Source organism: Schistocerca americana, chromosome 8, assembly GCF_021461395.2.
Source record: "Schistocerca americana isolate TAMUIC-IGC-003095 chromosome 8, iqSchAmer2.1, whole genome shotgun sequence".
NCBI lineage: Eukaryota > Metazoa > Arthropoda > Insecta > Orthoptera > Acrididae > Schistocerca > Schistocerca americana.
In genome coordinates, this window is record NC_060126.1 from 388748718 (window position 1) to 388773748 (window position 25031).

At 38.4% G+C, this 25031-nt stretch overlaps 1 protein-coding gene across 2 annotated transcripts in view; it reads right to left on the reverse strand.

Annotated features, from left to right (window-relative positions):
• LOC124544692 (methionine--tRNA ligase, cytoplasmic) overlaps window positions 1–25031 on the reverse strand; it is a 116374-nt gene that overhangs the window by 79561 nt on the left and 11782 nt on the right. For both annotated transcript variants that reach the window (XM_047123333.1, XM_047123332.1), the window contains exon 3: window positions 18688–18801. In XM_047123333.1, coding sequence (XP_046979289.1) covers window positions 18688–18801 — 114 coding nt within the window. The remainder of the gene's footprint in view (window positions 1–18687; window positions 18802–25031) is intronic.

A 25031-nucleotide genomic window follows, 5' to 3' on the forward strand; every position in this document is an offset into this window, starting at 1 on the left:
GCCAGATCATGGGAGCAAAAAACCTGCAACCACAGCTTGATCTCTAGAGTAATGTGCATGGTTCCCTCTAGGTGTTCATACAATCACTCATGTGCACATGCTGAGAAAGATGCATGTGCCTCCACTTGGATGTGATGCAAGCACAGGCATATGGCAACCAGTTGCACACATGTAAATGCACTTTAACAACATGAGCTCTCAAAGATCAGAGGGATGTAAAGCCTGTAATTAGGTGAGGTTCATAAATATTCACAGTGTGGATCAGGACTTTGCAATCCAACTAATGGAAGAAAAAATCAGGACCTATACTGTATATTTACCATGTATTTATGTTTATGTCTTTATTGTTTTATTTATGCTGATCAGATTAGTGTCATAAGGCCCTCCTACCACTTGACCATGAAATGCTCAATAACATTATTTTAGCACATCAGTTGAATACTGCTACAGACCACAGAATGGAAATTAGCAATGTTCCACACTATGTTGTGCAAACAGATTTGTCTGCTTATCATCAGCAACTGTAACTTCCAATGACCTCTGATTAGTGAAAATTCAAAAATATAAACACATAAAATTATGCATGATGTCATCTTTTCCATTTACAAAATTTTTGTGACTGCTTAACTGATGAAAAAGTCAATGATGATGTTGGTTAGGGTATTATTTGTGATCCTATCTTATATGAATTAACGAATTAACAGCCAGCATTTGGCACGAGATATGCCAAGTTGATAGCTTACGTCTGTTACTCACACTCTCCAGTAAAACCTATACAATTAGCAGATACCATTCCATTGTTACCTCCACCTTCCCTCACCATTACTATAGCAACAGAACAATGTTTACCAAAGTAAACAGGGAAACTAACACAAGCAGAAAGATATATGTGTTCATCAAACTAGATAAAGAAAGCAATAGTGTCACATCTCAATACAGAACTAGAAACTTTTAGCAAAAGACAGGATCATGTAGAGGAACTACAGATCAACATTAAAAGAATAGTTGACCATGCAGTGGATAGATATGTACCTACTAGAACAATCCATAATGGTATTCAGTCACTGTAAGGAGACTTCTAAAGAAAGAGAGACTACTATATAACAGATGTAAAACAAAGGATAGGGCTATAGGCAGAGAGATACTGAATGATACATGTTTGACTGTCAAGAGAGCAATGCGTGAAGCCTTCAATGATTACCAGGCAGAATATTGCCAAATTATCTTTCACAAAACCCAAAGAAATTATGGATGTATGTAAAGGCCGCAAGCAGCATGAAAGTTAGTGTCCGCTCACTTGCGGATGAGACGGTACCACTGAAAAGATGGGTGAAGTAAGTGTTTGTGTCAGTGGTGTTGAAAAACTGCTGAAATCATTAAAATCGAACAAGTTCCAAGGTCTGATGGAGTCCCTATCAGATTCTATGATGAATTTGTGGCTGACTTAGCCCCCCCTCTGGTTAGCTCTAAACCATTGTAGATTCCTTGAACAAAAAAGTGAGCTCAGTAATTTGAAGAAAGCACAGGTCACACCAACTTACAAGAAGGGTAGTAGAAGTGATCGAAAAAAATGGCTCTGAGCACTATGGGACTTAACAGCTATGGTCATCAGTCCCCTAGAACTTAGAACTACTTAAACCTAACTAACCTAAGGACATCACACAACACCCAGTCATCACGAGGCAGAGAAAATCCCTGACCCCGCCGTGAATCGAACCCGGGAACCTGGGCGCGGAAAGTGAGAACGCTACCGCAGAAGTGATCTACAAAACCACCATCCAATATACTTGATACTGATCCATTTTTGAATCTTGAGATGTATTCTGAGTGCCAAACATTATCAAACATATCTCAAACAGAATGCCCTCCTCCACACCAACCAGCATAGATTCCGAAAGCATCAATCATGTGAAATCGAACTTGCACTTTTCTCACGTGACATATTGAAAGCTTTGGCTCAAGGCAGACAAGTAGATGCAGTATTTCTTGCTTTCCGAAAAGCATTTGAGTCAGTATCACATCAATGTTTATTATCAACTACTCATTAGCTGTGGCTGTACTTGTGTATCAGTAGTTTTGTTATGCTGAGTGATAGTAACTAAGCTATGGTATGTGCAGTAGCGTCAGTGCCCCCACATGTCTGCCTGTTCGGGTAGGCACAGCTTGTGATGGGTACCCTGTCTTTCCCCTTCCCATGCTGCCCCAACAAATGATGAAGCAGTATGTGCAGCATGGGCTGGAGTGTGCATCTATGCATCCTGGTATTGAAGTAGCTATACATTACACAATGCGTACATCATGCAACTAATTTTGTAATTTTTTAATATGGTTTGCATTCACTGATGTAAAAAAGAATAATCCAATCCCCTACTGCATCCTCTAAGGAGTCAATTTTTATTTTTATTTTTTACTTTCTGAAGTAGCCAATGTTCTTTCACAGGGTTCAAGCTATCTCCATTGCAAATTCCATTGAAATCAGTTGAGCAGTTTGGTCATGAAAACATAACAGGCAGAGTTACTTTGACATTTATAATATTATTATGGATAAAACTTTAAATTATGACATCTTTTTTTCCCATGACCCAATTTTGATGAAATAAAGCTGATATGTTGTCCCAAGTTACCTGTGAAAATCCAACAAAAAGTTATCGAGTAATTTTGGAGATTAGCTTGCTGAAACACAGACAGACACGGCAGTTTTGCAGTTTTATGATTAGTATGAAAGTATGGACTGTATGGGGTATCAAGCAAAATGTGTCCCCAGATTGAGGATTTTTTTTGTTTTAATGACACAGCAAGTTATGGAGAGTCACAACAGATGTAGAAGTAACTCCAAGTGTGCCCCAGAGAACCCCGATGTACATGTTGCGGGTTAATGACCTTGCAGGTAATATTAGTGGCATCCTCATACCTTCTGCAGATGAATTACTGCCTGAAAGAAGTTGCATACATATTCAGTCAGATCTTGATAAGTTTTCATAGTAGCACAAAGGTTGGCAACTTGCTTTAAATGTTCATAAATGTAAATTTGTACACTTCACAGACTGAAAAAATGAAGTATTCTATGACTATAATATCAATAAGTCACAGTTGGAATCGGTTAACTCATATAATAACTGAGTGTATCACTTTACAGTGATATGCACTGGAATGAGCACATCGGCTCAGTCATGGATAAAACAGAAGATAAATTTTGGTTTATTGGTACAATACTGGGGAAATGCAATCAGTCTAAAAACGAGATTGCTCAGGTGTGTGGGACCCATATCAAATAGGACTAACAGGGGACAATGAACATATAGAGAGAAGAGCAGCACAGTCACAATTTTATTGGACTCATGGGACAATATCACGAAGATGTTGAGAAAACTGAATTGGCAGACTCTTGAAGATTGTTGGAAAGTATCCTGAGTAAGCCTACTTGCAAAGTTTCAAGAACTGGATTTAAATGATGACTCTACGAGTATTTGGCAATCGTCTACGCTTAGTCACTGGTGGGGTACTGTGAAGACGAGATTGGGTTAATCACAGCATGTAAGGAGGCAATTAAGCAATCATTCCATCCACATTCTATAAGTGAACAGATCAGGAAAAAGTCCTAATAACTAGTACAATGGGACATACCCTATGCCACGCACTTCACAGTGGTTTGTACACTACAGATGTAGTATACAGACACCAGACGTGAACCAGCCACCTATCAACACTAAGTCTGGCAATCTCCACTAAAAGGCACATACACTACATCGCCATCAAAATTGTGTTGCACAAAACCTCCACTAGTCATGCAGGATGTTTATCCTACTGTTACAAGGAGTGTTCAATTACAGTTACAATAAAATGACTTTACTCAAGATCTAGTTTTCGTCAATGGCTGTACACTTGGCCCAGTGAATCAATATTTTATTACACGGGAAAAGTAGGTTTTGGCAAGACCTGCAAAATACTGAATTAACTAGGCAATCAGTTCTTTGTATGATGAAAATCTCAGTTCTTGGTATGAGAACTTATTGGAAAAATGATACAAAGCAGGCTATTAACCACCTATGGAAGTACTAGAGGATCAGGGAATGCCAAAGAGGTATGGTTTCAATTAAGACATAATCATGATGTTCACTTCCAAGTGTCGGAGTTATATTTTCCAGGCAACCCGTTAACAAACAAAGTGACCAAACATCTCACAGGATACGGAGACGGTCTTTAACGAAGTCCTAATGGCATCCTTGGATGGCGGATGGTTGGGTTACAGGACAAAGTGGTCTTGTGGTCTTCAAGTGTGAAATGGTTATTAAAAGCTGATAAACCTATTGGTCACTCATTAAGGCAATAATGAGTCACCTGTTAAACATTACAGAACAGTCTCCCATTCGGTTCTCTAAGAAGGGATAACATGGCATTACAAAGGTGAATTTAACTAGATACTGTGATGGACAGTCCCATGTTGAATATAAATAATGGAAAGAGTGAAGGTAACAATTAACTGTATAGTTGAAGGACTGAGTGTCAAAAGACACATAAACAATATTTAAAAAATTCTAAGCTTTTGGATGACATCCTTCGGAGATAACTAGCTCAGGATGCACGCATTGGATCAAAAGGAACATTCACCTGAGAAGACCTCAATATTATGAGACAGAATGGCTGGCCAGTTCCAAAATTTAGAAGGCAAGCGCATGACACTATCCCAGCCTTTGGAACTGTTAGTTCTTTCCCTGGGTGGAGAGAGGGAGAGGGTGGGGAAAGTTAAAAAGGAAGGGCAGGTCTCAGGCCCCAAGATGGGAGGGGGGTAGCTGTTGTGATGTCTAGCAGAGACAGATTCAACTCACGGCAGGACTTATGACTGGCCATGGGTACTTCAGGAAGCACCTACAAAGTACAGATATACAGAAACAATACCATCCATGTAAACTATATGGCGAGGAGGATGAAACTGCACCACATTTAATCTTCAATGTTAAGTACTGGAGGCCAAAAGACACACAATATTTGGGTCATTCATTCCTCAAGAAATTGTGTGTAATAAAGACATAGTACTGGGTCTCTTATTCTTCTTTAAGGATAGTGGCTGGCTTTGCTAAAATGATAGACAGACAAATCACACACTAAACTCAAATACTATGCGGACAACAGCAGGCTAAGACCACTGTTGTTCTGTCTCCCTGTGTAAATAAAATCTGACAGTACTTTTTGAATAAGACAATGTAAAACAAACTCGTGACTAATTGTTGATGTACACCATCAACAATTTGTATCACTTAACAGTTATGGTCTCCAATCATATCTTTACATAATGAAATCGCAGTATGAAATGAATATTAAAAATACGAATATTGACAGTATGCTTGTATGGATCAAAAACTTGGAGAGTGAGGTAGGTGGAAAAGAAAGACAGATAGAAGGGAAGCGGTGCTGGAGGAGAATGTTGAAAGTACTGTGAACAGTTGGAATCTAAAATGAAGTACTGAAAAGGCAGGAAAGGCAAAGAGCCAATCAGAACAATGACTGTTAAGAGAAACAAAATGGTTAGCTGTCTACTACATAATTCAACTGCTCATTACTCATACAGAGAATGGCCACAAGTGGAATTCACGAATGAGATTAAAGCTGATAGGAAGTACGAAAACAGACACTAGCAGACAGAACAGAGTATATAAAAATTAGTCCAACAGGCCTTCATATTGCAGAGGAGGAGGGGAAGGAGGGGGAAGAAAGTGGGGGGGAGGGGGAGGGGCATGACACTGACAACTCTAGCTGTCCCTGACCAGCACAACCTGACAGAAAATTAGTATCACGGTCTCCACAAATGGTGAGACCATAGTGAAATCTGCACTACAGAATGACTTTATATAGCTTGATGAAACTGAAGATATTCTTATTATACCTCAATCAGAGTACCAAAGTGATTAACAATTGAGCATGGAAGGAAAGGATGTTGTCGGTTCGCTGCTATACAAAAGTGCAATATGGCTCCGACAGCAGCAACATGCAGTATTGTGTCAGTCTTATCACTTTCCTAAAAAATTTCACAGTTACTTTACCACATTCTGCAAAAGAAACATACCACACCAGAAAACAAATTGTATAAGAATATACCACAACAATTATATTTTACGCCACAATTGTCATCTGCAGCTGCCTGTTAGCTGGCAGCTGATTTAGCAGCGTAGTATGGCAGCATGTGAATGACAGACAGTGAAACCAAATTCACGCTCTGATTGGTTGTTGCTATGTAGTCACCTGTGCAGTGCTAGGTCTACAAGCTTTACATTTTCAGTCTTGCTATCTTGCTATCATGGCACAAAACTCAAATACACTGAAAGAAAGAAAAAACCGCAACACCAAGAAGCACTTATGCAACATAAACGAAAGTTCGTAGATGTGTTTCTACATATGAAAGATGATGCCTATTGAAATTTTGCGCCAGTTGCATAAGCATGGCACTCGTAGCACCACTATGAGGATGCAAATCAGGTTTGCTTTAAAGACATGGAGTAACAGTCGTGAACATCAGTTTATCTTTGAGATTGGACATAGTGAGTTGATGTTAGTCAAGAATGCCTTTAAGGCAACAAAGATACCATTATTAACACCTCACTGGATTTGACAGAGCTGTGTCATAGGGCTATATGAAGCTGCATTTTCCTTCTGTGATACTGCAGAAAGACTTGGCAGGAATGTAGCAACTGTACATAATGCTGGCAGCAGTGGTCATGATAATATACGGTGGCAAGAAGCCAAGTGGGATTACCAAGATGGAAGACCACTGTGTTCGGCATATGGCTCTGGTGCATTACACAGCATCTGCAGCAGCAATATGAGCAGCAGTTGCCGTCACAGTGACACAATGAACTGTTACAACTTGGTTACTTTACGTACAGCCAGATGCCGTCTAGCGTGCACTCTACCGATCACAAATCGCCACTGTTTGTGACTTCAATAGTGTCACACGAGAGCTCACTGGTGGTAAGATGGAGCTCTTCCATGTTTCCTGATGAAAGCTGGTTCTCCCTTGGTGCCATGGATGGCCGGGTGTTGGTTAGGCAGAGGCCATTTGAGGGCCTGCAACCAACTTGTCTGCGTGCTAGACACAATGGACCTACACCCGGAGTTATGGTCTAGGGTGCGATTTCGTATGAGAGCAGGAGCACTCTCATGATTATACCATACACCCTGAGTGCAAAATCTGTACGTCAAGCTGGTGATTTGATCTGTTGTCCTGCCACTCATGAACAGCATCCCACGAGGTGTTTTCCAACAGGATTACATTTGTGCATATACCATTCTATAACCCAACATGCTTAACCGGGTGTCAATATTTTGCGTTGGCCTGCTCAATCACCAGATCTGCCTCGAACTGAGTACATATGGAACATCATTAGACGACAACTCTTGTATCATCCACAAACAGCATTAACTGTGCCTGTATTGACCAACCAAGTGCTACAGCCGTGGAATTTCATCTCACGGACTGACATCTGGCACTGTAAAACACAATGCATGCACATTTGCAAGCTTGTATTCAACATACTGAAGGTTACACCAATTATTGATATACCAGCATTTCACGTTTGCAATGGCTTACTTCGTGCTTAAATTAACCCATGATCTCACAATGTTAATCACTTAAATACAGGGTGTTACAAAAAGGCACGGCCAAACTTTCAGGAAACATTCCGCACACACAAAGAAAGAAAATATGTTATGTGGACATGTGTCCGGAAACGCTTACTTTCCATGTTAGAGCTCATTTTATTACTTCTCTTCAAATCACATTAATCATGGAATGGAAACACACAGCAACAGAACGTACCAGCATCACTTCAAACACTTTGTTACAGGAAATGTTCAAAATGTCCTCCGTTAGCGAGGATACATGCATCCACCTTCCGTCGTATGGAATCCCTGATGCGCTGATGCAGCCCTCGAGAACGGCGTATTGTATCACAGCCATCCACAATATGAGCACAAAGAGTCTCTACATTTGGTGCCGGGATTGCGTAGACAAGAGCTTTCAAAAGCCCCATAAATGAAAGTCAAGAGGGTTGAGATCAGGAGAGCGTGGAGGCCATGGAATTGGTCCACCTCTACCAATCCATCGGTCACTGAATCTGTTGTTGAGAAGCGTACGAACACTTCTGACTGAAATGTGCAGGAGCTCCATCGTGCATGAACCACATGTTGTGTCGTACTTGTAAAGGCACATGTTCTAGCAGCACAGGTAGAGTATCCCGTATGAAATCATGATAACGTGCTCCATTGAGCGTAGGTGGAAGAACATGGGGCCCAGTCAAGACATCACCAACAATGCCTGCCCAAATGTTCACAGAAAGTCTGTGTTGATGACATGATTGCACAATTGCGTACGGATTCTCGTCAGCCCACACATGTTGGTTGTGAAAATTTACAATTTGATCACGTTGGAATGAAGCCTCATCTGTAAAGAGAACATTTGCACTGAAATGAGGATTGACACATTGCTGGATGAACCATTCGCAGAAGTGTACCCGTGGAGACCAATCAGCTGCTGATAGTGCCTGCACATGCTGTACATGGTACGGAAACAACCGGTTCTCCCGTAGCACTCTCCATACAGTGACGTGGTCAACGTTACCTTGCACAGTAACAACTTCTCTGACGCTGACTGACTGCAGTGTAATTAAAAAGAACTATACCAGTCAAGTTTTGTTTTTATTTACAAAGCATCTTCTGTGGTTTCTGTAAATTGGATACACATGTTTGTACATTTTTTTTTTTTTTTTTTTTTATTCTTTTAGCTTACAAACAGCATTTTCTTTATGAAGTTGGTCTGTAAGCTACTTACGGTGTTTCTTTACATAGTCTGCACGTTCCCTTTTGCTAGCAATGGTTGATGTCGACAGGCTTCATTTCACATCAGCAGTTTTTTGCATTTTGCGTTATTTCCTGCACTGCACTATTTATAATTGACTTTCTTAACTGTTTTTCATTCATCACTGCTACAGTGTTTATGCCTACTCATTTGTTTTCATTCATGTTGTGTGTGTTGCCAGCCTATGAAGCGATTGTGTGTGAGAGAGTGAGTGAAATTGTCTTGTATGTAGGTAGAGACGTGACAGGAGTTGTTATTTCTCCCCCCCCCCCCCCCCCCCTTCTCCTGGAGGGGGGAGGGATGACAGGGATGGTCTGGACGGTGATTATGGGACAGATCTGGGAGGAAATGGTAGTGGTAAATGAAGCCTGTGGTTATATTTGTACTTTTAATGATATATTAAGTGGCCAATCAGTTTAAAGAGTGGGTGGTTTGCCAAGTTGATCTGATCATTTATGAGTTGTTTCCTTTCTGTTGTGGTTGTTTGGATGTGGTACTTTTCTTGTCAGGTGAGGAGGTGTTTTTTGTTGTTGTTTATCCTTATGTTTTCCATGTCTGTGTCTCTGGTTGCAATTTTATGTTGGTGTTGGTGTAAATGTTATGCAAAAGTTGAATGATTTGTCCTATACTTCCATGCTCTTCTTACATGTTCTTTGTATCTGGTGTCAAATGTCCTCCTGGTCTGACCTAAGTTTTCTCCATCACTTGTATTGCATTTCAGTTGGTATATTCCTGATTTCTGATACAGATCAGCTTTTTCTATTGTTTTTGGGAAGTATTTCTGAATTGAGTTGTTGTTTTGGTGTGTCATTTTTATGACTTGTTTTTTGAAAGTACTGGATATTCTGTGTGTGTATTTGTGGTGTACGATCTTTTACTTTCTGTTTCTTTCACTCTTTGTGTTGTTTCTGTTCTTGTATTTTGTGTATTTGTTTGTGTGCGATTTTGTCCTTGCGTTGGTGACAGTCGAGTGTTTTTTTTTGTTTTTTTTGTTTTTTTTTTTTTTCTTTTCTGTTTCTCGATTTTCTTGTTCAACTTTGTTACTACGTTCTCTTTGTATCAATTGTTTGTGGTTGTTTATATTATAGTATTCATTTCTTTTTTGTAATTGTCTGTATCTAATGGTAGTGTGTTTATTCTGTGGCTGTGGAGCATGTATCTAAGTGCTGCCTGCTTTTGAGAATTGGGCGTAGTGATGTCTCAGGCATAATTTTGCCTGTTGTCTGTTTTCGATATATGGAAAATGTGTGTTTGTTGTTTTGAATCTTTATAGTGATGTCCAAGAAATTTAACTGTCTTATTTTGCTCTTTCTCTAATGTAAAATGTATCTTATCATGAACAGAATTTATGTCTGTGTGTAACTGACCCACTTTATTGTATGGTTCATCTATCAGGCACAAGATATCCATATATCTAATCTAGTATAGGATGTTGTACCTATTTGGCACTATTTTGTTACATATAATAATATAATATAATATAACTTCATAAATAAAACACCGTTTTTAACCTAAAAGAATCAAAAAATAAATGTACAAACATGTGTATCCAATTTACAGAATACCACAGAAGATGCTTTGTAAATAAAAGCGAAACGCGTCTGGTGTAATTCTTTTTAATTATACAGCAGTCAGCTCAAGACAGATAACCTATAATAACAGACCATTAAATTACCTATAGACACCACATCACAAACAAAAGATGAACAAAAACACAGAACAACAAATGGCAATAGTATATATAGTAAACATACCAAAACAAAAGACAGAACAGTGAAAATGAAGTAGTAACGAGGAACCGTGCGAGGCCGCGAAAGCCCAATGATGTTTACAGCATTCAATGCGCCTCCACGGAACCACAATATTGGCTGCTAATCACAACAGGATGCAAGCCTGGAGGTATCCAATGATGAGCACAGCATGAGGCTACGGAACATAGTTGAACTGCTTAGTTGACAAATAACTTGCAACAGTGCTAGTGGTGCTGATACAAAGCAGAGCAATGGCAATGATAATCAAAGCAAACATTGCATTATATCTACATCAACAATTGCCAAAGTTGACATTTCGTCAGAAAGGAACCCACAGAATTTCGCAGAGTGAGAAAGAGGTGGCAGATGAAATATTAGCATTTCTGCAAGATGAGTCAGTGGAATGTGTGGAGTCACATATGCTCAACTGTGCAGACAATGTACATAAGGAGTACAATGATGACAATACATGCTTATCAAGTGAAAGTGATACTGAAACATATGTCGACCTATGTAGTCCATCATCCCTGTCTGAGGGGGAGCCACAATTTCCATCTCCAGTGAAATGTAGTAAAGGTCAATCACTCTCCAAGGAGCGGATACTAAATATGATCACGTACATGGAAGATCATACGAAGCAAGTAAAAAAAAAAATTTACGAACAGATTTCCACAGCAATATGACCATGTAATGCATAAGAAAAATTATGAACAGGACAAGGCACACTTGTTTCAAAACTGGTGTTTACATGTTTCGAGGATGCTCGATACAATTTACAGGATGTGGATGATAGTGACCTACAACATTATACGCATCAAACTGCACACAACATAGTTTACAGTGATTTCAAGGGAAGCAGTGGATGGTTGTATAACTTCAAACACTACTACAGAAGTGGAAGACATAAAATAAAAAAAATAATGAAATTTCAAGCAAAGCATCCACTTGATGATGCACAACAAACTGTGGAATTGTAGATGAGATACACAAAATTATTCCATCATTCAGAAAGGAATTCATTTTGAACTCCAACCAAAAGGAATTTGAAAAAGAGATCAACTGATTCATTCATATACAATTATGCTGGTTGTTAATTTGGGTGGTAAATTGGCTGGGAAGTTATTTATTGTGCTGCGAGGAGTAGGAGGTGCTCTGCCCTCTATGATTCTTTCTTGTGTGTGTGATGTTGCTAGGGCACCAGGGAATATTTACGTCACAGCAAGCAAGAGTAGGAAAAATGGGCAAAAGAGAAATACAACTATGGCACGAGCACTGCTTATCGCCTATAGCTGCTCAAAATAACTTGATTTTGCTTGACTCCTGGTCTGCGTATAAAAATCATACTCCCTTAGAGCAAATTATTCCTCCAGAAATGTGTGTGACTTTGCAGTTCATACCACTTGGAACCACAGGACACATTCACCCTTTGTAGGTTTTTTTTTTTTTCTGGACCTGCAAAACTTATTATTGCTCTATCTGCAGCTACACTTTAAATAATAGCCACTTTCAAGACAGGCTCCACGACAGATTGTTTTGCATTTGGTTGAATGCCATAACATACCATAAGTTCTCAACACCTCACACCAATATGACTGTATACGCATTCTTTGAGAGTGAATATCTAGCTGAGTGTCCTGCACAGTTTATAGCACCAAAGGAGTTCGCCTTCGATCTTGATGGTGTAAACCTTTGTGATCACTGTGGCACACCATTCATCATTCGGTGTTCAAGGTGCAAGTTAAAGATCTTGTTTTGATCATTTCTAGAATTTCAATTATGTCCATTTTTTGAAGTGTATCGTATTTACCAGATAATAAGATGAGGAGGTTTCTTCCCAAATTCATCATTCGAAAAATACAGGGTCATCTTGTTCTTGTAGATAAAACCATTGCTGCTGAGGTTAACATTTTTACATTGTTTAGTAGGGTATATAGGGGTAATTTACATTTCAAGGGGTTGACTTACATTTAGAGGTGAAGCTTTGGGTACTGATGTCACCTGCTGGTGTATTATGAAAAATTTGGAAGGGCAGGGCTTGACAAACGATACAGGGTCGAGATTTCCTGATACACTGAAGCATTTGATACTGTTATCAACATTGCTCAAACAATCATGTAGCATGGACACGTGCGGAGCTAGTGCAGGCGATATACGAGAAACTATGAGCTACCCATTACAATAGTCTATCACTCTGATTAAAATTTGCCAATTTTGTGAAACATGGGAGGAAACAGCACTAAATTCTATCATCTTACAAACTGTTGTTATATTTGAACAGGTTTGCAATAAATATTCTCATACATGTGTGGATACAGTATACAAACATTAATGCCACTTTTTAAGTAAATGTGACATTCACAAATGGAAATGTTGTCCTTCAGAAAACCTTAGTTGATTCAGAATCCAGACCAATATTTTAACTGGTCATGAGAGACTGTAATGATTTACTGAGTGGACTGCAAATGATAAATTCAGTCACTGTTCACATATTAGGGTAGTGGGTAAAAACATTGGCAGCCTTTAATCAGCATTGGTGGTGACAATTAGTTGAAGCAAGAAAAAAAATTAATCCAGAATGAAATGCCTAACAAAAGAAATAAATCAGTTAAACAGACAGTATTTGTTATTGCGAATAAATTATAGTGGTAACACCCATATTGGATATAGTACCAGCAGACACAACTAAATCACAGGACGAGCAAAAGTTTGAGAGACTGAATCATACAAGGGTGCTTTGAAAAGTTCTCCGAACAGAATAGAAAAAGGTACTTGCATCACTGAAACTTTTTTACTTTTCAGTGTAGTCTCATTGCAGATTGATGCAATTAGTCCAACGATGTTCCAATGCCTTGATCCCATCTCAACAAATAGTTTCCTCCAGGACTGGAAAATAGTTGTCAACTCCAGCTGCTATCAATTATTCATTTGCAGTGAATCTTCGTCCACCAAGAAATATTTTCAGTTTCCGGAAGAGATGGAAGTTTGATGAAGCCATATCGGGTGAATAAGGCGAGTGTGGCAACAATTCATACCTTAGTTCATGTAATTTTGCCATAGTGACGGCACATGTGTGCAGGCAAGATTTGACTAGATGGAAGAGGGCTTTCTTCCTTGCTAACCCTGGTCTTTTTTCTCATATCTTTTGTTGCAATTTGATCCAACCTCAAGAGTCGCAGCACCCACATTGTAAGTAATTTTTTCATTTCTAATTCTTCAGTTAAAATGTGATATACCCTTTCAGATGACATCTGGCAAGCATAAGCAATTTCATGCACTTTCAATCGGCAATCCTCCATGACCATTTTGTGCATTTTTGCAATGATTTCTGGAGTAGTCACACATCTTGGCCGACCACTGCGCGGATCATCATCTAAGCTCTCTCAATCAAATTTAAATTCATTCGTCCACTTGGCAGCAGTTGAATATGAAGGAGCAGAGTCCCCCAGTGTATTCCGGAAATTGACATGAACGTCCTTTGCTTTCATACCTTTCTTTACGAAGTACTTGATCACTACTCGAATCTCGATTTTTTCCATCTTTGCAAATCACTGTGCAGGAACAACAACAGAGCTATGTCATTGCCACAGCTCTCTTCCAAGAGCACTGATGTGGCACAGGTTTACAGGCAACCGCCCAATGAATATCACATGAACAACTTATTGCACTAGCACTGAGCTCTTCTCGTGGTGATTCCAAGAACTTTTCAAACCACCATCGTAATTGTGATCTTTTATTTATGTATTAGTTGGTATTATTACATATGACCTGCACACTAGAAGATATTGCAATCTGTTTTTCAATTGCTCCAACTCAGCATTACGGAAGAGTTACAGGGAGAACAGTGACACAAGCTTGGCTGAGAGCTAAGATGATGATGGTGAGTGGGGGCAAACAGCAAATTTCATTTTGTTGCCAAGCATAGGAACCTATACTGTGTACTTTAGTTTTTTAGGAACATCTACCATGTTTAAACTGCAGTTTACCGGAGTCCATTTATAGTCGTAACTGAACTGACATTAAAACTGGACAAATACTCAGCAGTTGTGTTCAGTTAAGCAAGAAATTGTAAAAGTCTAGACAGGAGACAATGGCATACTTACATGTTCCTTGCTGCAATGTTGTCAGTGTGACATATGACAGGAATGAGTCGGGTTGTGTTATCAGTTGGTTCTACACAGCCAATAAGAGAGCAGCGGGCATGCAACATGTTTGGAAGCAAGAGACATTCTAACATTGTCATGTCAGTGTAGAAGCGAAATCTGATATGTATTCAGAGAAAAAACAGCTGTACTCCAAGGTTCTCCATCACAATGACAACGTATGAAATAGCAATATATTCCAAAGAAACAGCTAAATACTTGTGACAACTGTAATAAAACTGGTTATGGTGAGATAAATGTGGCAACCGATCTTGGATCATATGAAATGACTGATTCGGTATAGAAGAAGAAGAAGAAGAAGAAGAAGGAGGAGGAGGAGGAGGAGGAGGGGGGGGGGAGGAGGAGGAGGAGGAGGGGAGGAGGGGAGGAGGAGGAGGAGGAGAAAGTCTACCAATGGTCACATGATTTCATAGGAGCAAGCCAAACATTCTCTAGATAATCACAAAACATTGGACCAAAGAAAGAGAATGGATAACAAGCCTTCAACTTACAACAAAGAAGAGAAATAAAAGATGACTATTAATTAATAAAACTGGCTATTCAAATTCTACTGTTCCTGTCTCTCGCTTAAAAGAGTCACTACCTCAGCGTGGCAAGTGCTGTGAAAATGTGATCAGCCACCATAATTAGTGAAATTCAAAAATTAGTAAATCAGCTTTGAGCTACAAGAAAGTGGTGACAGCCAGACAACAAAGATATAAATTTCACAGCTGTTCTATTAGAATGTGATGCTGCTGCTGATGATGATGACGACAATGATGCTGATGATTAAAAAAAAGTGATACCATGGACTACAGGGTTCGTAAGCAAAAAATCTAGAAAAGAAAATGTTTCAAAAATTAATGTAAACCATTTCTTTTTGTTTATTTTATTTCTCCTCGTATCATTAAAATGTAGACAATCTATAAACGGCATCATTTAGAATAGGTACAAGGTTAACTTTCTGGCATATATTTTCTGTCAGTAAAAAATGTTTGTAATTTTGGACTGTCACAAAATGAGCTTTTGGCCAACAAGGTCTTTGTCAAAAATAGACCTCCCCCCCCCCCCCCCACACACACACACAGTAACACTCACGCAAACACAATTCGCACACACATGACCACAGTCTCTGGCAGCTGAAACCAGAATAAGAGCAGCATATATCATATATATGTGCGGGTGTCTGTGTGTGTGTGTGTGTGTGTGTGTGTGTGTGTACCTGTCCTTTTTTCCCCCTAAGGTAAGTCTTTCCGCTCCCGGGATTGGAATGACTCCTTACCCTCTCCCTTAAAACCCACATCCTTTCGTCTTTCCCTTTCCTTCCCTCTTTCCTGATGAAGCAACCTTGGGTTGCGAAAGCTTGAAATTTGTGTGTGTGTTTGTGTGTTTTATATTGTCTCTATCAACATACCAATGCTTTCTCGTTTGATAAGTTACAGCATCTTTGTTTTAATATATAACTCTTAAATTCGGTATTTAGCTTTTCATACCATTTCTTGTACTAATTTAGAAACTGAAATAATTGCCAAAATTCAGTTGAATTTGAAAGAGATTCAATTTATACTGGAAAGACAAAATATGACCACAAAGTTGAGTAATCAATTGAGTTTTGTCTTAAAATTGCGTATCTAACATCTTTAAGTGAGCAGTAATGTCAGTCACAAATGCTAAGTCACATAACCAGTCTCGATTTTTTAGTTCAGAGATATTTCTGTTCTCTTCATATACTAAAATTTTGATATCAGAAACTGTACCCATTTGACCATAACATTGCCATCTTATTTCTGCGTAAAAAAATCAAATCACCGCATTTTCAACATCAGTCTCTTCAAAAAACATTTTAATTAATTGTCGCTGAGAACATGAGATTTTTATGAAATCAACTGTTGAAATCTCAACTTTCATGGCATTTTCAAAAGCAAGTCTCTTCAGGCATAAAGAATTTTGGTGTGTCATATCATCATCACGCATTCCTAAATGCTGTTTCAGTAATGATACCAATTCAGAATTAATTCCTACTAAAGACAGCTCTCTCTTAGTCATAATATCTGCTGACTTGGTCCAATCTAAATCAATGTCTTTTGATCTTAGAACTCATTTTTACCAACTTCTCAAATAAAACGAACATGTACACTATCCCATAACAGTCAATGAAAATTAAGCAAATTTCTTTGAGTATGTTGGCAACTGGATCTTTGTAGTTGCGACAGTGCAGTAATTCTCCTTTGCTGCATTCATCCAGATTAATAAAATTTTCTCACAATGTTTCAGTCATTCCAGATAAATCTTACAGCAGCTATACTGAAAAAATTTTTGATAAAATATCCACCCATAAATAGCCAAAAATGTTTTCTTTAAGGTGAAATATTTAAAAATCTGAATCTCTCTACAGGTGTTTTGAAAAATCACATGCTGACTTGTCATTTCTAGTTTTGAGGACAAAATCTGTGTGTAAGTGCTTATTCTGCTAAGTCTGAAAATGTAGAATGCAGGTTTCTGTGGTGGCTCCTTATGTTGAATTCCTCTGGGACAGCCACAGCACTTTTCTAAATAAGTTACTGCATAAAAAAATAATTTTTGGAGTAGCTGTACTGAAGCTGCCACTTTCTGTCCTGTAATTGTGACTCATACTTCGCCCTGCTTTATCCATTCTCGGATTAATTTTACGCCTTCTCCAAATTAAAATAATGACTCTCCACAACTATGTTAATGGAGATAAGAAGAAAAAGGTTTGTATGCACAAACACATTTATAAAAGCTGTTTACATTATTACTGACCAATAATCATGAGGTAAATACTTACAGGCTCACAGAAATACATGAGGAAACTGTTGCTTACTTTTGCCAAAAAAATTTGAGCATGCTAATGAGTATGACAATGGAGTGCTTACTGGTAATTAAATAATATTGTTGCCACAATCACACTGTTGTACAAGAGAGAAAGTTGAAAAATTATGTCCCATGAGACTACTGTAGCTACAAGAAAGAGCAGTGAGACATGCCACCAACAGGTCAACAGTAGGCTGCAATCTGTGCATACTTGCTTCAGGATATCGGCCAATACCATATGACAGTCGTATATTCGATATGATAGGATACAAGTATTCCTTGACTATTTTTGTAGATGTAGCTATTGGAAAGATAGCTGCCATGAAGTTAAATGTAAACATACGGTGGCTCAGGTGAACTGCAGATGTGCATGTCCATTGTACGCATAATACCTGTCTATTACGCAAATATGAATATAAGCTGCTGCACGTGGTGACAAGTGGCTGAAAAGAGAACTGTCAAGGGATATAAACGTAGATAGCTTATGTCTCAAAATTTTACTAATTTTTTTAGGAACCAATCTGTACTTTTATTCTACATCTGCATCTATACTCTGCAAACCACCATGAAGGGTATGGTGGAGTACGTCCCATTGTATCAGTTATTAGGGTTTTTTCCCATTCGATTCACTTACGGAAGGTGGGAAGAATGATTGATTGAATGCTTCGGTGCATGCTGTAATTATTGCCATCTTGTCCTCATGATCGCTATGCGAGCAATACATAGGGGGTTGTAGTATGTTCCTAGAGTCATCATTTAAAGCCGGTTCTGAAAACTTCGTTGTAAGCTTTCATGGGACAGTTTATGTCTGCCTTCAAGAGTCAGCCAGTTCAGTTTCTTCAGTATCTCTGTGACACTTTCCCACGGTTCAAACAAACCTGTGACCATTTGTGCTGTCCTTCTCTGTTTATGTTCAATATACCCTGTTATTCGTTGAGATTTTCTGGTTCTTGGGATGCTATGTGTCTGAGGAAGCTCGTTCTTTCAAAATGCATCAGTTTTAATATGACTTGCACCACAAATGTGGTTGATCTGTAATATTCTGTTAAAGTGTTAAATTACAACAATGAATACACTTCCATCAAGCAATGAATAGAATTAAAGTTCATCAACTTACATGAACAAGATATCCTTTTGTGCTCAGTGCACCATCCAAAGTTGTCAAGAGATCATTCAGCTGTGTCGACAGAGCTGCAGACTTCATTGTTGTCAGGCAGTTCACAATAACTGGCTGAAAAGACAAGCAAATTTGGTGAAATACACTCTCACTTTGTTATTCAAAGATTATCTTAACTATATAAAATGGAAAATACCATTAAACAATTTGTTAAATTCACAAGGAGACAGATGATTAGGCTAGTACCATTCTCCACGGAAGAGAACTCTACTACAGCCAACACAAACACACTAAGAAAATATAAGCAACTTGCTTTTGTTTTTTACTGTGGTCTTCGAGCACAAGACTGGTTTTGCACAGCTCTATCCTCTGCAAGTCTCTTCATGTTTGCACAACTACTGAAACCTATATCCATTTGAATCTGCTTACTGTACACATACATCAGTTTCTCTCTACAATTTTTACCTCCTACACTTGCTTCCACTACAAAACTGACGATTCCTTGATGCCTCAGGATTTGTCCTATCATCTGGCCCATTCTTTTCATCAACTTGTGTCACAAATTTCTTGTTCCCCAGTTTCATTCAGTACCTCTTTTTTGTTATTCAGTCCACCCATTCAACTTTCAGCATTCTTCTGTAACATCACACTTTACAACATTCTATTATTTGCCCATATCTAAGTTGTTTATTGTACACTTTCACTTCTATAAGAAACAGCACTCCATGTAAATACCATCAGAAAAGACTACATTACACTTAAATTTATGTACAATGTTAAGAAAGTCTCCTTTTTCAGAAATGCTTTTCTTGCTATTGGTAGTCTGCATTTTGTATCCTCTTTTATTAGTTGTTTTGCTGCCCAAATAGCAATATTCACTGACTACTTTTACTGTCTCATTTCTGAATCTTATTCTATCAGTATTGCTTGATTTAATATGAGTTCACTCCAGTACCTTCACTATACTTTGATGATGTTCATCTTATAACCTATTTTCAAAACACTAACCATTCCAGTCCATGATCTTCTGAGTGATTTGCCAACTCTGGCAAAAATAGTCACTGCCAAATCTCAAAATTTTTATTTCTTCCCCATGACTTTGAATTCTTCTTCTTCTTCTTCTTTCTTGGCTCTACAGCTCATGATGAGCCTTGGCCTCTTCAATTTCCTTCCATTTCTCTCAGTCCTTTGCCAATACTCTCCAGTTTCTATAGCCCATCATCCTAAGATCTTCGTTTACTCCATCTTTCCATCTGGCTCTTGGTTGACCATGTCCTCTCCGCCCTCCTGGCTTTCCTTATAATATTCTTTTTGGTACTTTTGTATCATTCATGCAAGCCACATGTCCCACCCACCTCAGTCTGGATACAACTCATGATTGTATCTCCTTCTCCATCTTCCACTTTCACAGATTGGGCCGATAATTCGTCTAAGCACATTTCTTTCAAATGCATCCAGTGTTTCAATATCTTTAGTTGCTAATGTCCAGGCTTCAGAGGCATATGTAAGCACTGGTTGTATAAATGATTTTTACATAGTTAATTTCGTGATACGAGTTAGGAGCCTTGAGAATAAATGTCTTGTTATGGCAAAACAGGCTATAGTGGCTAGTTTTAATCTCTGCTTAATTTCATAGGAGGTATGATTTGGATGCGTAACTGTCGAGCCCAGGTACTTGAAATGTTCAATTCTCTCAAACATATAATTGCCCATTGTTATTGCATTTGGCATATTTTCTCTACGTGCTTTTCCAGCTGCCATATATTCTGTTTTTTGTTCATCGATAATTAACCCCATGTTGCTACTAGCCTGTTCAAGAGCTGTAAATGTCTCTTTCATCGTTTTTTTGGGTTCTTGCTATTATATCTATGTCATCTGCATAGGCCAGTATCTGCACTGATTTATAGAAGATTGTTCCCCTATTCAGAAGGTTTGCGTTTCTCAGCACCTTCTCCAGGATGGCATTAAAGAGAAGACATGCCAATGCATCCCCTTAACACACTCCGTTTTTAATACTCAATGTATTGGACGTCATTCCTCCTATTCTTACACTACCTTGTGTTTCGTTCATTGTCATTCTCACCAGCCTTACCAACTTTCTCGAGATTTCCAGTTCATCTAGAGCTTGATATAACTGCCCTCTATTTATGCTATCATCAGCTGCGTTGAAATCTATAAAGAGGTGATGCGTGCCAACCCCGTATTCGTTTGTTTTTTCCAGGATTTGTCTTAAGGTCAATATGACTTTGAATTCCATTTCCAAATTTCCCCTTGGTTTCCTTTAATCCTCACCCAATGTGCAGATTGTACAACATTAGGGAGATACTATAACCAGTATAAAGCCCTCCACAACCACTGCTTTCCTTTCATTTCCTTCAACTCTTACACAACTGTATAAGTTGTGGCTTACTTCACACTCTGTATTTTATTCCTGCTATCTTCACAATTTCAAACAATCTATTCCAGTCAACATATTCAAAAGCATTCTCTAAAACTACAAACTCTAAAATGTAAGTTTTCCTTCCTCCAGTCTATCTTTTTAAGACAAGCAATGTCCTTTTATTTCTCCAAAACACAAACTAATTTTCCATGAGTTCACCTTCTACAACTTTATCTATTCTTCTGTAAATAATGTGTGTCAGTATTTTGCAACCATTACTTACTAAACTGATGGTCTACTTTGGAATAGCAGTTATTACATTCTTCTTCAAATCTGTAAGTATTTGGTCTATCTCATCTGTTTTACATACCAGGTGGAATTGTTTTGTCATTCTGACTCTCCCAAGCAACTCAATAATTCTGAGAGAATGTCATCTACTGTGGGGGGCTTGTTTTCACTTAAGCTTTTCAGTACTATGTCAAGGTCTTCTCGCAGTGACATATCTATCATCTCATTTGATCTGGCTACTCTTGTCTTTCTATAATACTGTCTTCAAATATGTTTCCCTTGTGTAGAAACTTTACGTATTCCTTCCACCTTTCAGCCTTCCCTTCTTTGCTTAGTATAAGCTTGTAATCTGAGCTTTTAATTTTCATACAAATGCTTCTCTTTCCTAATGGCCTCTTTTATTTTCCTATAAGCTGTGTCAATGAATTTGTCCCCTAGACATTCCTGCTCTGCCATTTTGAACTTTCTGTCAATCTCATATTTTAGGCATCTGTATTCAGCTTTTACTGCTTGATTTGCTGCTTTTTTATATATTTTCTCCATTAGTCAGTAAATTCAATACAAATCGAGCCAGGGGCTGGAAACTGTAGGTGATGATGATGATCCGGTGTTATCTAAGGATTTCTGCTAGACCTTTTTTTTTATTTTTGCCTATTTGATCCCCTCTGCCTTCACTATTTCCTTTATCCATTAGTGTAAATTGAAGGGGGATCACTGCTGTCAGTTGCAGCAGGACATTAAGCAGAATCAGCAGTGATGAGTGAAAATGTGTACCAGACCGGAATTCGAACCTGGGATCTTCTGCTTCCTAGGAAGCTGCCCAGTAAGCAGGAGACCCCAGGTTTGAATCCCAGTCAGGTACAGATTTTCACTCGTCACTGCCTAGTAAGCAGGAGATCCTGGGTTCGAATCCTGGTCTGGTACACATTTTCACTCATCGCCGCTGATTCCACTTTATTTCCTGTTGCAGCTGACAGCAGTGATCCCCCTCCAATTTATATATAGTGTTCCACAGTTGCAGGATCTGCTTGGTGCCTGGTCTTTCAAAGGAATGGGCACCATGCATTCAAACTATCCATAGTCTTTTATTGTTTCCCTTTTCCTTGTTTCAGTCAATCATTTTCTGATGTATCCTTGAAAATCTCAACAATCACTGATTCTTGTAATTTTATATAGATTCCATTCTCTTAATTTCCTTTCTTTTTACAAGAAACTTAAACAAGAAACTAGATCGGAGTCCACATCTGCCCCTGAAACTGTTTTGCAGTTTAATATATGGTTTTTAAATCTTTGTCTCACCATTATACAAGCATAACATATCTGAAACGTTCCGGAGTCTACAGATCGCTTCTGTCTACACAACCTTCTTTCATGATTTCTAGCTGTCATTATAACAAATCTATACCTCAGGAACGAATACAGAAAGTAGTTGCAGGGGATTGCGAGGCAGGAGGTGCTCATACAAGTTGAGTCTGTCTCATCATATTAGCAAAATGAGGATTAATTTGGGTACAATCACTTTTTTGGTAGAAGAAAGTAAAACAGTAAAAGGTGAAAACAAGTAAGAGGAAAACACCTGGAATTAAATAAGAGCTCCGGTTGAAAGAGCACGGATTTGCAAAAATGGTAATTGTTTGTTTGACTGGTCATTACAACAGGCATTAAAACTGCACGACACAGGGCAACCAGTAAATATGTAGGAAGTACACATGACAGAGTGAGAAGAACTGAACTAAGAAAGCCACAAATGAGTTCTTGGCAAGAAAATAAAGGTAGCATCAAAGGGAGCACAAACTGGATGCTGGAATAAAACTGAACCAAATTGGGAAAAATAGGACTAAAAAGTCCACAATAGAAACAACAAACAAAACTGAGGAAAAAATACAAATCACCTGCAGATAGCTGATGGAAGGTATACAGACACAGCTAACACTTAGAAAATCACACTAGCTTTCTAGCCCATCTCTGCCTATTGCAGAATCACATGGCAAATTCCAAGTTCAAACACTATAATGCTGCTGGAGGAGAAGGAGTTTTTCTTGAAGAATCAGTGTGGGTATAAGCACTCAAACAAAAAACAGTTTACTTTGTTGATCACAATATCTTGCAAAAAATAAATGCAGATGAACTAGTAGATACTTTCTTTCCAGATTTCAAAAAAGTGCTGTACACTTTGCCATATTGTCGACTAATAATTGTCCATTTTGTTTTACCAAAATATCATCAATCTGATATCTTCTTTGATCTTCTGAAATACTCCATCTGCACTTCTTTTGCAAATGTTTCTCAATACGTGTATTCACAATGACTAACTCACACTCAGCACAAAGTTTTACTTATCTTTGTCTCTTTTCATTTTGCTTGTTCAGGGCGAAATTGCCCATTATTTTCTGATCCCTATCGTCACCAAGATCACATTTCAGTATCAAATTGTGATCAAATTCTTGTCCTCTTTGATATATTCTATGCATTTATTAATACCGTCACATTGTTTTTCAATTTCATTGTCAATCGGATCTGTAGTTGTCATGTATACTCATCTGATTACATCTAACAATGGAAACTCCAAGTAGATATATCGACAATATAGGAGAAGATACCATAAAGATGAGTTAGGTTGCAGAGAAGCACAATTAAAAGACACTTACACATACGCTTTCTACGACAACCTTCGTCAGTACAGCCCAAGCTGCCAGAGTTGACAGGTGTGTATGACATGTGCTTGTTCGTGTGAATGAATGGTGTGTGTGTGTCTCTTTTTCTGACAAAGGCTGTGGCCAAAACCTTGGGTGTAAGTGTCTTTTAATTACGCCTGTCTGCAACTTAATATGTCATCTTTATGGTAAGTAGCAATCTATCTTTTCCTACATTGTTGATTACCATGTCTGACTGATATCCATTCAATTCCATCACAAACATTCTTTCTATTTGGTGAACATAATTGTTTACTTTATTTCCAATGTCCACATTCATTATTAATATTATTATTATTACCCCTGCTCTCCCACCATAATCGTTTAATACACACAGTGCACTGTGTTTTGTTCACTGTAAGTGGTATTTCATGACCAATATTATAAATTGAGTGAGTGAGTGAGTGTGTGTGTGTGTGTGTGTGTGTGTGTGTGTGTGTGTGTGTGAGAGAGAGAGAGAGAGAGAGAGAGAGAGAGAGAGAGAGTTAATTATTAAATTTTTCTTTTGCATAAGTGCTCTGCAGAATAAGTGCTACATTTCACAAGAGAGATCCAGCTTTGGTATCTCACCCTTCTGCTGTAAATGCAGACATGAAATTGAAAGTAGCACCTGGATGACAAGGGTTATCTTACCCAGTTTAAAATATCCTATGGGGGGGAGGTAGAGGAAGGAGGAGAGCAGGAGGGAGAAGGGAACAAACGAAGACGGCAGCTGTACAGAGGAAAATACGAAAATAAATGATTACATATTAATATCTGCATGCTTTTCATCTCCAATTTTAGATTGATTACACTGCCTTAGTGTTGATGTTGTTATTGATGATGATTATGATTTTTTTGGTGGGACTTGACATCTGGACCATTAGCAACCTTACAAAATTCTTGAAAAGATGAGTGTGATTAAAAGAACCCCATAAAAGTGTTAACATGAATTAAACAATGGAAAATCCAGGATGGAATGTAACAATATTCTTAGAAGGAAA